Raw genomic sequence first — 14,808 nt, 5'->3', positions numbered from 1 at the left:
TTATTTTGTTCACCTATTAGATTTTTTGATAATTCCTTTACCCCATAGCATTAAAAAACTAGTATTTGGCATGGAAAATCAATTTTGGCGCTTTTCTCAAAAAGTGCTCATTTTTGCAGAAATCTGCCGTGCTAGTTGGATTCCTTGCGTCATTTTCTTTCTGAAAATGTATACTTTTAAGTACTTATCATCATTACTTTTAAAGATACAATACAAAACAATGTCTAAAATTTCCCACTTTGAGTGATCCTGTGTGCCACCTTAAGAAAAAGTATCAAATACTCACTTTGTTAAATTCTTCATCGTCATGTGCGATTCTGCGCCTTATGTACAGATGTAGGGCCTAGTCAATTTGCTAAGTATATATCATATAATACTACTCTTTATGAACACGCAATTGAATAAAACATAAACCTTGAATTTTTTTTGATAATACATAGCCTAGTCATATTGCACCGCTTTCGAACAGTCTTAAACCTATAAGAGCACATTGTTGAATGTAAAAATTAGGACTTATTCTTCATGTTATTACTACTTTACTAAATCTGACCAAGTTTAAAAAAGGGTGAAAAGTCACACAGGAAAGATGTTTAAACTTTGGCCACTTTTTACGTTTTGAAACGTTTTTGGTAGATAATCGTATACATATTAAAAATGGCAAAGCCTTGATATATTCATCTGTGAAGTCAAAAAGCTAATTTTTGGCCCCAAATCCCCAAAACCAATGCCCGATACATAGGTTTAATTGTTGAGAGTTATGTTTATATGTTATGTTTCGTACTTGCCACGTATTATTTTGCCATCATTTGTAACCTGATTCAAACTGATATGCAACAAAACAGATTTAAGATATATTTTGGAAACATTTTATATGATAAAATTCGAATACAGAAACAACGTATATCGTAAATTGTTTAGTATTATTGCAAACAATAAGAGGCTAATACAAGTACGTGTAATTTCCATTAGCTAGGAACACTTACGTGCTGTACACCATGTACAGCTATGTACACAGTGTTCCAAGTACAGTTGTACGTACTAAGTATTTTACTGTTAAGTTAACTGTGAACCTTTTATTTATGTGAACCAATAATAATTGCTCTGAAATAAGTCGTGAACTTGAAGCTAAAGTCAGTTCACCGCAGGGACAGACACAATTGTCACTACTCCCCGCTTGGTTAAGCAATCAAAGGAGGTGTAATGATTATTCATCTGGAATTAAGAAAAATATAGCAGTTGCCATTAACAGAAAAAAAATATTGTTTACATCTGGCATTAACCGAAAATAATTATTGATTACATTTTTTAATTTCAAGTGCTTTCGTTGTAAAACACCTACCTCTGCAAATGTTCCTTTAAATGAGTTTGCATTTATGTTGTGTTATTTTCACGTGTATACACCCCACCCTACTCGTATTTTCACAAACAAACGACAAAAATTAAATTTGATTACAAAATATTATGGAATTAGTATGAACGATACCATTAGCATTATTTTATTATTATTATTACAATGCATTAATTATCATTATCATTAATTTGTAACTGAATTCATACTATATTTCACTGGAGCATATATTCCTAATAATTATACACAAAACAATGTTTTCGCTTCGACAACATAGCATTTTTATTCTCAAGCTAGTCTTTTTGAAACCATTGACCCACAAAGTCAAATATAATTTGAACAATACCAGTTGGGTGTCTACAGGTAACATGATGAACTTGTGTAGCATACTAGTTTTGCTTATTTGTAAAGGTTTGAATGTATTTTGTATTTTTTGTTTATATACCTCTAAAACATTGAAAAGGTACTTTCAAACGATATTTTTCTTGAACCGTACTCTCGTCGAACACTTTATTAACAGCAAACTGCTTTTTGCCATTTTGTAGTTTATTAACCGAGTACTAATTAAAGAAATTGAAACATGTCATGCGTAATAATGAATTGGTGCCGATTTGCAGGTGTGCTATGATGTGATATGGTTGGTACATTTTGATATGGAAAAACAAAATATCTGAGACAAAATCTTCTTGGTGAGTTTAATCTGTTTTTTGTTTTCTTTGTAAGTTCGTCATTTAAAACAAGGGTAAAGATTAGGGATGGTTTTGTCTTTTGATAAGGTTAAAGAAGTAAAAGCAAAGTGATATTAAAGCAGAGTAGTGATATATTGTAATGATATATTTTGCAAGAAAAATGGGAAAACAACACTTTACGTGTTTGTTTGCCTCTACTTACCATTTTAGGAACCCATTTGAACACGATGATGGTATTCCGTTATTTCTTTCTCTAATTGTATTGGTAACAAACCACAACATATAGGCCTATATGTTTATTTTAAAACAACCCTTCATTCTTAGTAATAATATTACTGATAGCGCATAATATTCCCGTCTGAATATAAATTATGTTAACATATTAAATGTTTTACAAACCACCGTATCTTCCTTGTTCAATTCCACTAGATCAAAGGCTTGTTAGCAACCAATAAGAGACCCCATAATGGGGTCGACGTGGCTTTGGAAGCTGACGCTACTTCTTGGGGTCTGGACTTATGTCACTTATGCACAGGGTATGTATAACAGAGCAAAATAAAAACACATTAAGAACCTTAATCATTATTTTATTCTTAAAGTTTTGGTTAGATGTATTCATGACCCAATCCTTTAATATTATATTTTATTATTATTATTATTATTACTATTATTATTATTATTATTATTATTAGTAGTAGTAGTAGTAGAAGTAGTAGTAGTAGTAGTAGTAGTAGTAGTAGTAGTAGTAGTAGTAGTAGTAGTAGTAGTAGTAGTAGTAGTAGTAGTAGTAGTAGTAGTAGTAGTAGTAGTAGTAGTAGTAGTAGTAGTAGTAAGTAGTATTAGTGTTATTATTATTATTATTATCATATCATTATCATTATTATTATTATTATTATTATTATTATTATTATTATTATTATTATTATTATTATTATTATTATTATTATTATTATTATTATTATATAGATTTTACAGGACAAATTCTGTCACCGGGAGACCCTGGATTTATGGAATTTCAAGAAGAATTTAACTTTACTCAAGCATTTACATGGAATGATGCTTCACTGCCACGGTCATTGAGGTTTACCATCAATGGAAATCGTGACGCATGGTTGGCAATTTCACCTGTACCAGATTTAACTTCACGCCATTACCTTGTTGGTGAGATCTAAGTTTATAACATCTCTTTACATATTTCATGAAGAAGAAGAAGAACTAGATGGCAGTTATAAGAATTTAATTGCAAGTTATGTGATGTGATGCTCATAGCATCTTTTAAAACATGTGCCCAATTGAGCGCCAAATCCAAAAGTTGTTAACCACTAAGTGAATTTCGTGTTTAATTTTCTTTCATTTGACACCATCCAGTGGGTCACACCCTTTTCTTAGGTGTCGAGATATTCAAGTTGTTAATAAAGCTAAATAGTCGCCACCTTTAAACTTTAGGACGACCCCCTGTTGTTGTTTTATTTTATTCTGTGTTTCTCTTTCATTTGACACCACCCAGGGTTACAACTTTTTTCGAGATATTCAAGTTAAACAAAGCAAAATAGACGCCACCTTTTAAGGTTGATGATGACGTTGGACTTCTGTAGCATGGCTCTCAAGAAGTTCATCACCCAGCAAACACAAACATGTTTTTGTTATAAAGGTGTTAATATAAACGCGTTTTTAATTTGGCCAAAACGTTTTAATAACACTTAAATGTCGTGTTAACCATAGAACTACGAAGGGGGGGGGTTACTCCTAATGCGTGTATTTACGCCCAAACGGAGATCCATCCTTTGGGCTCATTTTAGTGATAACATTGTTACGCCAGCACCAAAGATGGTCGTAGAGGGTTTGGGAGGGGGGTTGTGAGGCACACCACAGGTTTCTACAGTAAAATTCATGATTTTCATTTTCCTCTAGTAGAATCTTTAGCCGAAAATCAATGCTGCCTATAATTTTGTATATAGCCAGAATTTCTCGATTTGTCATGGGGGCGCTTACATTATGACGTCATAGCAACATTATGTGGGGCAATATCTGTACTTATTATGGTATAACTGGATAGAGGAGTCCCATAGCTATACATATAGTACCAAATATGACGATATGACTTTAAAAATCGAAAATTAGGGAGGGGTAACAACCCCCCTCTTCGTAGTCCGTGTTACAAAATATGGCTCAGTAGTTCTAGGGTTAAATAAAGGTCATGTTTTACGTTTTAAATTTTTTTTAATGTTGTCAAAATGTTATTGCAAAATGTGTTTTGGCAAACATTTTGGGAAAAATATTTTGTTATCACTCAATAACATTATTTGCATTAAGTTTTCGAAAATGTTTTCTAAATCTTATTAAAACGTTTTATATAACCCGACTTTTAAACGTTTTCTGTAAAGCGGTTTGTATTTACTGGGCTCGGACTTAAGATATACTGCTGAAGTAGCTCGTCAAGCTTTTTAATTATAATATTATAGGATGATCTTCAACCAGTCGTGTCTTACATTAGGTCCAATATGAAGTCATCAGCCTTCATGCGTTGAAGTATTTTATAATAGTCCCTATACTTCGAGTCAGTAAAGTCAAATCAAATTTTGAGATTTTCTCAAAAACTGTTAATATTTGCATGAATCTGTTATGCTAGTGGATTCCTTGCGTCATTTCCTTTATGTAAACGATCAGTATTAATTATATTTGTTCGTATTTTGATCTCCTTATTGTGTTTTCCATTTTGTCTCTCAACAGCGATCAATTCTTTAAATGGTTGCGGCTGGCCTTACAACTCACATGTTCTTGTCCGTGACTATCAGTGTGAAGATGGTGCGTATGCTACTTCTAATCCAATCATACAGGAAGGGCAGGATGTGGAGTTCGTCCTTACATTGGAAAGTGAGTATAATCAAATAATTTAAACTAGCACATGCTTAACTAGCTCTATTGGATTTCTCCCTCGATTTCCATGAATTGACGAGGGAGGGAGGTGTTTTTGCCTTCAATGTAAAATTAGCATAGTTAATAGTTTTCGGGTTTTTTCCCAACAGTGCTCAAGGAAAACGAGGAGCCTCTGTTTCTTTTCTTTTGGTAAATGTGCGATTCTGATAGATAAACCCATAGAATTCTACAAAAATGAAAATGATTTTTGTTCTCTTTTATTTTAAACTTATTTTTTCCTGCATTATGTCTTCCTAAAGCATTCAAAAGTCTATACATTTTTTGAAAAATCTAAAAAATCTGACTAATCCCAAAAATGTAGGCGGAAGGGGACTAAAATTTTATACGGCCTTCTGTAGCACGATTCGGTATACCTGCAGCATTTTATGATATTTCTTATGCCAAGTACTATAGTTGAGCCAAATCACATGCACAGGTGATTTGAAAGTGGTATATTAATTCATCAAAAGCGTTTGCAACCTCGTCAAATGGTGGGGAACTACATAGGGCGCTTTTAAAATGGCCACCAAATTGCCTAAAAATAATGACCACAAATTGATATGTTACTATGTATTAGATAAATGGTGAGAAACAGACCATTATCAGAAATAATGGGCGTGTTGTTCATGACTGGTGAGATGTTAGTTGGTTTGAGGTTGAGACCACGATAGGGGTCGAAACTTCAAACCAACTAACATTGAGCCAGTCATGAACAGCACGCCCATTATTTCGGGTAATGGTCTGTTTTGAACCGTTTATCTTACATATACGGCGAGCAAAATTAAATTGTTTACATCAAAATATGTAGATATAATAGAAATTTAATGCCAAACTTTAGTTTATTGAATTAAAAACACTAATACCTCAAACGCCAGCATCATCAAATCAATACAGAATTGATCTCAATTGACATCTGTATTTAGTGGTTTGGTAGGTTATTCACTTGCATAGTTAATCATTGTGACTGAACGCAATGACGTGTGACGCTATAATTTGTTCCATAGGTGTAAAACAAATAAGGCTACACATGTCATTTTACAAGTTTGCTTTTTGTCAAATATTTTTCGATTTATTTTAAACATGTTAAAAAGTATTTAGGGGGAACTTAGAACTAGTGCTATGGGCTTAGGTGCAACTTTTAAAACGGTCTCTTTTCTTACATAATTAACCATTGTGACTGAACGCAATAATGTGAGACGCTATAAATTGGTCCACAGGGGCTATACATATCTTTTTACATTTTTACATTTCGTAACATATTTTTCGACTTATTTTAAAAAGTATTAGGGGGGGGGGGCTTAGAAGTTGTGTTACCTGTATACATGTACTGAGTATAAATTCAAGCGAAACGGTTACTTTTATTTATGAATATTACTTCGTTATGCTAATTAAATTTTAATTTGCATAAATTTAACTGAGCACTAGTGGTGTTATATGAAATATTACTGTTATTTGGGGGGGGGCAGGGGGCAGACAGCCCCCTGACAAAAAAAATGAAAGAAAAAGTGCCCCTCTGACCAAAGGGCAAAGGAAAATAAAAAGGGCAAGGAGCCTTTTTTCCATCAAAATTCACCCCGATCATGGGCCGAAATAGTGTAAAATACCAAAAATTTTCGCGCTACGCGCGCACATTGTCACAATGAAGCCTCGATCATGGGCAAAAATAGTGTCAAATTCAAAATCGTCCCAATAAAGCCTTTTTTGGAAGCTCGAAGACATGTACAGTCTCTCTAAAAACAAAAATTGCAACTGCAATTTTTTTTTTCAGATGTGCCCCTGTAATTTTATTTTGCCCCCCCGACCAAGAAAGCTGGCTACGCCCCTGTCAAGCTGGTTATGGAGGAGTGTTTGTGTTTGTTCATTTGTGTATGGAGAGCCATTCTTGGAGTCTATAATGACTTAGGCTACGCTCTCAGCTAGAGTCCGACGCTGCATTGTCTAGAAATACCTTTTCTGTGAAATCGCTAATACCCACCCGGGAACACGTATTCATTTAAATATATATAGCATTAATTAAGTATCACCCTTGTGGCCCCCGTGCAGTGGAAAACCTTAATTCTTTAATTAAAAAGAAATGAAAATAAAAAAAACACGGATCCACCTGTGCACCTATAAAATGGGCACAGCAATGTGTCTCAAATATGAATGAATTTTAAGAAACATACGGGGTATGATGAACCATTGACCTGACGCCAGGATCTATTAGTCGTTTTATAGACAATGTATATATATATATATACCGTATTGTCATAATGCCAATATTTGTCATAATATATAATGAGTAATATTTAGCATCGTATATGTGCAGTCCATATGCACAAACGTATACTGATCTTTATGATATTCAGGTTTTTGTACATCTCACATAACATGTCACGTAGGAGGTCATACGTGTTGACCTTCATCTATTGTATTTGTTCATCTGTGTATGGAGAGAAGAAATGCCATCATGATGCAGTCATGTCTACAGTAGAATTCATCTCGACCTTTGCAGGACTTAACCCCATTAAAAGCTATTAAACCAAGATAACACTCATTGAAACAGCTCAACTGATTAAATCGGATCTTCTCTGGTTGTGCACAAGTGACTGTTTTCATGTGCGATATCACAATAAAGCTGGTATTCATAGCTTCAGTTGGGTAACCGATTATAAAGGAAACGAAAGGAAACAATGTTATGTGTGGCTTTGTTCACGAAATCAGACAATGTCGTGCTTTTTGTAAACCAGACTTAACACGGTTTAGAAATAATTTCTTCATATTTTTGGTGTTATCTGTCGTTTACATATCCTTCCTAAAACACCAAAGTACGAGTATTTCCAAACATCTAAATTTGCTAAAAATTTAGGACATGTTACAAAACTATATTGTCTAGAATTTTAGAAGAGTACTTTTAATATTGGCCGGTTATTTTTCACACAGCGACGTTAACTAGGCAATGTACTATTACCTATAACATTAACTAAAACACCAAAGTACGAATATTTCCAAACATCTAAATTAGCTAAAAATTTAGGACATGTTAAAAACTATATTTTCTAGAACTTTAGAAGAGTACTTTTAATATTGGCCGGTTATTTTTCACACAGCGACGTTAACTAGTCATATCCCCATACTGTTAACGTAGGGCTATTTGTAAAGGTCACGCGTCAATGGGAAAGAGCACTGTGTATTGTGTATAGGAAAACGGACAGTAACTGCAGTATGTTAAACGCCATTAAAACTCCATCAGTATTATGGCGTAGTTCATTGAACTCGCCCGATTGCTATTCCAAGTACTTTGATAATACAAATAATAATGTACTAATGGGTCGAGGCGATTGCATTGAAAAACCTGATAAATTATTCATAACAGTTACGTAATCAATCGATAGTGCGGACACTTTTCACTTGCAAACCACCAAAATTCGTAATCGTTTAGCGTTGGAAAAGAAACCACGTGAATAGAGTGCCCTCTCAAGGATAGGTGCTCTGTGCCGTTATCTTGAGCTATTGTGTTGATAATGGTATCTGGGCAGCTACTACCTCCATTACTCTAGGTAATGGTCGATGCAACGAACCTTGAACAAAAGAAATACAATGGATAATATATGAATAGAAAATGGATACCATGATGCTGACAAAGTTATCTTTTAGGACGAAAGTTATAATTTAATCAATAGAAATATGGTGGAAACATGTTAAAAGCATTACATGTCAAAACATCTTATAGTAACCTACAACTCTCTCATACTACAAAGATTATTTGAGAATAAAGTTATGATTAAAAGGCGCATTCTCTCTCCAAGGCTCTTTCTCGGTAATACGGTGGCCACGTCGTACTAGTCATAATACATCAAACATGTGAAAGGTAAAAGTAAAAGTGTTGGAATCAACAATATTAATAATGATAATTATCATTGCAGATGATGGAATGTCATTATCTTCAAATGGAGGTTCAACTCTTTCGTTGGATTTCGACGATGACGAGCCTATTTGTTCATGTTGTTACATAGGTGTCTACTCAAGCTTCGCTGCACCTATAACATGGTCATTTCCAGACGCAGACGACCTAGGTAAGCATAGACGTACGGTAACGTCAATAATGTTATTGGTTGATCACAAAGGACATCAAGTCAACCTTTTTGTGAGAATGTGAGATACTGCGTATTGTGAGATAAACCGGAGAGACGAAATTTAATACCTTACTATTATTCGGGAACTGAAAAGACGGCATTAATATTAGAAAATGAAAGTCAGTGTTAACAATTATTAGTAACTTGATCGAATCGGGGAACTCTGGGCCTCATGGAAGAACAGAGACCCAGGCAAAAGAAGAAATAAAACAAAACAAAACATCACTGGCGACCTAAGTATTTTTGTCAAATTATCCGGAAATAATTCGTCAATCTTGGTATAATTATGATTTGTGCGAATTAATTGGGAATCGTGAACAGGAAGTTAAACCTTAAAAAGTAAACCTTAGTATTTTGTGAGTTCATCATCAGTAGTTTGCGGGTAGTTAATCCGGGAACAATAATTGCTTGGTATCGTCAAAAATATGTTTGTCACCTTGTTTTGTTTATCATATTCCATTGCTTATATTAATCATTCAAACAATGCATGGGCATTATTTTATTTTCTTAATTTAACATAATGACAAAAATAGCGAAATTAGGTGAAACTGCGCTACAAATATACACGACTCATCCTTAACTTAGCAGTACCTCTTTTCATATACTTTCTCTCTCGTATTTTATTTTGAAATGCCATTTAAACTATTGAATGGATGTATGAATACGAATGTCCAATTTCTGTAAAATTATACCATAAGTCCCAATCCGCCAGCTTTATTAAAGACGTGTCATCTTGTTTGTCTCTATTTCAGTACCTGTCATCAACCTTGTCGGCAAAGACTCTATACAAAGTGATACTACAGACGGTGTTGCAGTTTCTGACCGTGCTATAGACGGGAATGAAAACACAGACACAGATGATGACTCGTGTGCCATAACAAGTAAGATAACTCTCCTCTACAGTATCTACTTTGCTAATTAACTACCAGATATTCAAGTATTGTTACAATTGCCCGGGTCATGTTTTCATATTTCATTTCTTATACTTACCGAAATTTGAATGACATCTTTATGATTAGCGCAAGAAATCGTGAAAATTCTCTTTTGTAGAGATGAGAATCAGATTAGAATGGCATATTCTGTCATTTGATTGGATAGCAAATTTGTGATACAACAAAGAAATAAAAATCAATAGTAGTACAATCATGGACTAAGTATATAGAGCACGTAGTGCGATGGACTTGAAACTCCGTTCTTCGACGTGAGGACAGCGACGTCACACTTGGAACATGTGGACGTAGGTGGCAGGAGCATTTTTCTTTAATTAGCATAAGTCTCCACAGCACTACGTATATTTTTTAGGTAGCCTTTAGTACTATCGTGGTGGCAGCATCATTTTTCTTTACTTTTCCAATATGGCCCCGCCCGGGCGACGCCATCGGACGCCATGACAGGGTAATACGCAGGGGAAGCCGCCGCTGTTGCCATCTTTTTGTATTGCGCTAGTATATGAGTTGCAACGGCCTGGCACAATCGAAGTGCTCAGGCTGAAACAAAATATGACGTTAAAAATGGAAGGATGAAATGGCCCATTTTCCCCCACCCGTCCGTCTTTGCCAAAGACTACTCTAACGCATTACAACATAACAAGAGAATAATTATGTAGCAATGTGCCTGTTATTTCTATAATGCGCAAGCACCATTTTCCACGTCTAATCCAAGAGGTATTAATGAGATCACCAAGATACGATTTCAGTTTTAATTCCTATTTAAAGTTCTCGGGTTGATTTATTTTCTGTTTTTCAGCGGATGCCAGTGAAGATGGTGTCGGTCCGTATTGGCGAGTCGATTTAGGTGACGAATTCCGTGTTGATCAAGTAGTTCTATTTGATGCATGTAAGTATATATTTTGGTGACATGTCATGATAAAAAGACTTTATCAGGAAAAGTAGTAAGGCAGAATTTAACAAAAACGAGGCATTTAACAAAAAATGGCATTTTTGATGAAAAAGTACAAAACAAGATGTTTTGTATTAAGGACTTGCTTGTATAACTCATCATCACAAGCTATGCCATACTATGCTTATTCTATCTCTATATTGATTTTACATGGGAGTTAATATTAAGTAAAATAACGTTTTAAGCAAGGTCATGGTAAAGATGAAAAATATTCCGAACTTTTGTCCATGACTTTAGCTCTATAGTTCTAATAGTAACGCTTTGGCTTTTTCTCTCTCATTTTAGTTGACTGCCCCACTTGCTGCCCGGATGCCACTTGGGCAACATTTGGACAGTACTGCTACAAAGCTTTCACCACCGCAGGCACACACGACGGTGTTGCGTGTGCCACTGGTGACTTAGTAAGCATCCATAGTCAAGCAGAGTTGGACTTTGTTTCAGGTAACTATTTTCTCAAAATGTTTTACTTTGAATTGGCACCTAATTTGAATTGATGAAAGGTGATAAAATGCACATGCTTGGGCGACAGATGTAAAATGTTATACTTAACAAAGGATGAAATGGCACTACTAAGCCAGCAAACACAAAAACGTTTTTAAATTTGTTCGTTTGTTTTTGTTTTGATCAAAATGTTTTAATAACATTAAATGTAGAGTTAGTTATTGGGTAATGAAAACGTTTGAAAGGTGGTTGAAGGAAAAACACTACAATAACATTTTAAAAATATCAAAATGTTATTTAATTGTTTTTGCAAATATTTTGCAAAATATTTTGTCAATACTCAAGGTAACCCTGTCAAGATGATTAAGTAAAATGGGTAAAATTGGCATTAGATAATTCGATAAATTATGTGAAATTTCACAGTGATCATGGTGATAATGGAAATACTTCTTCTAAAACATTAACCTCTTCTTCTTCTACTTGCATCTGTCGATTCACTTTCTCACAGCCTTTACAGCAGCAGCACCCTTGTGGATTGGTTTGAGTGATGCAGCAGACGAGGGAACCTTTGTATGGGATGACGGAAGTGATGTAAGTGTTAACTTTTCTGACTTTTCCATCGGAGAGCTTATTTTACTGTGATCATGGTGATAAGAAACCTGGACAGCACTGTAAATGCACCCATGCACAAATTCCAATGTGAATGACTAGAGAGATTGCTATGTTTCATACGGCTTGCATGGTTGGTGCGCTTATAAGGCGTTCAGACGTGCGCACACACTGCTAGTCTCGGTTCCAAGATGGAATGTGCTCCGTCACTAAGGAGCATAAACCAGCTGGGTCTTGTATTTATTTTAATTAAGCATCTTTTTGATTTTAAGTAAAGGGTTAAAAGAACCCCCCTAAAATTACAAAATAGAGAAAACATTTTTCCACCCTCACCCATTCAACCATCTTTCAGGTGATTCAAAATAGCTAAAATAACTATAGGAGGAGAAATACCATTTGTGTGGTAGACTGAAACAATTGCAACAATCCATAGCGACGACTCTAAAATGCGAAGTCAAAAGACAAAATTGCCATCACAGATTGGTTGAATTAAGAGGTTGGATGTCAATATCCAGTCATATTGTAACATTTGCTTAGGGTAGCTTCCTCAATATTTTTCAAAATTCTATTTTTTACGCGATTGTAATTTACTTTAGTAAACCAACATACCCTGCAAAAATCAAGACTTTAGGTGTTGTAAAGACAAGATTTTGAATAAACCGTCTGAACAATTATTACGATAGAAATATTAGTAGAACGTGTACGCATGCAGGTCGATCATGCACACATCAAAGGACTGTACTGTAGCACGACCGACATAGTGACACGCATGGGTAGTAAATTCCAAAGGTAAATGGGGACATATTCAGACATTTTATGGAAAAGAATAAATCTATGGTTTCCAAAAGTTCTTGTATACAAACCCAAAAGTATTTCGGTATAAAGGTGTCAAACATACCTCAATGACGTTTCGTACTATCTCGTCGTGCTTTCTAAAAATGACTGATCAATTCTCCCACTCCTCGTCTGTTTCCTGTTGGAACTCGAAGTTGGTGGTGTTTTGTTGTGGAGTAATTGGTCATAAATGTGGGGTAGGAAGTGGTTGCACTCGTCTCGGTTGAATGTGTTGGCCCCCATTTTCGGATCAAGGTAGCTTGTTTGATGTATCTTAACTTTCTGCTTTGTTCTCTGTCTTTGAATTTTGCGTCCTCCCAACCTATAACATACTTTTCCTCTGCTACGTGGTCCGTTATGGCTGATTTGTTTACCTCTCCTGTGATAGGGACCTTTCTCTGTGATCTTCCTTTCCTTATAAGTGCCGACTCATGTGTATGAGTATTATCGCACTGCGTACAGAAAAAGCTGTACATATTTTTACTCTGGAACCTAGAGTAGATGAGTGTATTTTTGAAGTACAGTCAGCAGAATCGGGATAATCCCCTGCTCTTTTCGAATAGCCTGTGACGTGAAGCGTTCACATTGCACTAATGTCAAAAATACATGTACACGGGGCCGACGGCTTTTAGATGCCCTCCGAAGCAAGTAGAGTGAAGTGTCTTGCTCAACGACACAAAGAGCCAGCCGAGCTCAGGCGGACCTCGGATTCGAACCCTCGACCCTTGGATTCACAGTCCAACGCCTTAACCGTTGAGGCTTTGTCAGCTTCGGTGTTATGTTCTTTGAGATGTGTTCCGAATACTCCACTAGTTCCTACCCCACATTTATGACCAATTACTCCACTCCAAAACGCCACCAATTCTCGAGTTCCAAACGAGGAATGTGAGAATTTATCAGTCAATTTGAGAAAGTACTACGAGGTTAGTACGAAACGCCATTAAGGTATGTTTAACATCTTTATATCGAAATTATTTACGAATACTAATCTATTTTTTATGGAAATGTTACAATATGGCGTTAAATACAACACAACCAATGTCTTGTGGCCACATTATGACTGTTACGCGTTTATCTAAGAGGGCCATCACTTTAGATAAAGATGCAATATGCTTCAAATATATGGGCTAGTGATTTTATCATTTTGATACAACTGCTGATTAAAAACTTTGTTCTGAATAATGGTTTTATGGGTAACTGAGGAATCAGAGACGGAAAACAAACAATTAAATCAATCATAACATTAATATTGAGAACGTTTTGTACATTACATGTATGGAATGTAGAGAAGGGCAACTTTTTCTGAAAGCATCATTTTTGGAAAATGTGACAAGTTGTTTTTGGAAATGGGATAACTTTGGGAGGGTAGCAAAACGATTCTTCTATTCACAGATTTTGAAATTTTTCAATTCAACAAAATGCATGTTAAAAGGGCATTTCTTGATCCACAGCCTCATCCCCCACTTTTCTCAAAAAAAGTTGAGATTTTTATATCACTGGAATACTCTGGCTACATAATGTTTATGTACAAAATATTTGTTGCAGATTAATTCGTTTAGCAAAGATATCATGAAATTTGAATTTCGTTCTGGTGCACCAGAACGAAATTACAACGTATTGTCTATGGAGCAGTGTAATACACATAATCATGCATAACTCGCAAACGCAAAATCGGAATCAACTGAAATTTTGGGAATATGCTTTTTTCGTGGAATATGTACTGAAAAATGTCATAAAAAGAGGATGCTAGGATCACGAAATACTCCTTTAAGTGATGCAAAGAAATGTTTTAGGAGGGGGGGGTATTATTTTTGAAACCTGTATAACCAGGGCTAACACAAAAGTAATTTGATTTCAGTGCAAAATGGAAATGATTGGAAATTTACCGCGTTACATGAATCGCGCGACGCTGTACAAAACTGTTAATTTCATTTCAGCGTCCTCCGTGTGTTTGTAT

The 14,808-nt window shown here is 35.2% G+C and overlaps 1 protein-coding gene across 2 annotated transcripts in view; it reads left to right on the top strand.

The window, feature by feature from the left end:
• The first annotated feature begins 1,906 nt into the window (after positions 1 to 1,906).
• The window catches only part of LOC140155948 (uncharacterized), a 54,438-nt gene continuing 41,536 nt past the window's right edge, over positions 1,907 to 14,808 (top strand). For both annotated transcript variants that reach the window (XM_072178982.1, XM_072178980.1), the window contains exons 1-9: positions 1,907 to 2,037; positions 2,467 to 2,573; positions 3,004 to 3,198; positions 4,768 to 4,911; positions 8,859 to 9,008; positions 9,821 to 9,949; positions 10,815 to 10,904; positions 11,253 to 11,408; positions 11,917 to 11,999. In XM_072178982.1, the coding sequence (XP_072035083.1) occupies positions 2,504 to 2,573; positions 3,004 to 3,198; positions 4,768 to 4,911; positions 8,859 to 9,008; positions 9,821 to 9,949; positions 10,815 to 10,904; positions 11,253 to 11,408; positions 11,917 to 11,999 (1,017 nt within the window). In that variant the 5' untranslated portion in view covers positions 1,907 to 2,037; positions 2,467 to 2,503. The remainder of the gene's footprint in view (positions 2,038 to 2,466; positions 2,574 to 3,003; positions 3,199 to 4,767; positions 4,912 to 8,858; positions 9,009 to 9,820; positions 9,950 to 10,814; positions 10,905 to 11,252; positions 11,409 to 11,916; positions 12,000 to 14,808) is intronic.

The sequence above is a fragment of the Amphiura filiformis genome, chromosome 6 (genome assembly GCF_039555335.1).
Source record: "Amphiura filiformis chromosome 6, Afil_fr2py, whole genome shotgun sequence".
Lineage (NCBI taxonomy): Eukaryota > Metazoa > Echinodermata > Ophiuroidea > Amphilepidida > Amphiuridae > Amphiura > Amphiura filiformis.
This window is presented reverse-complemented; position numbering and strand designations above follow the sequence as displayed.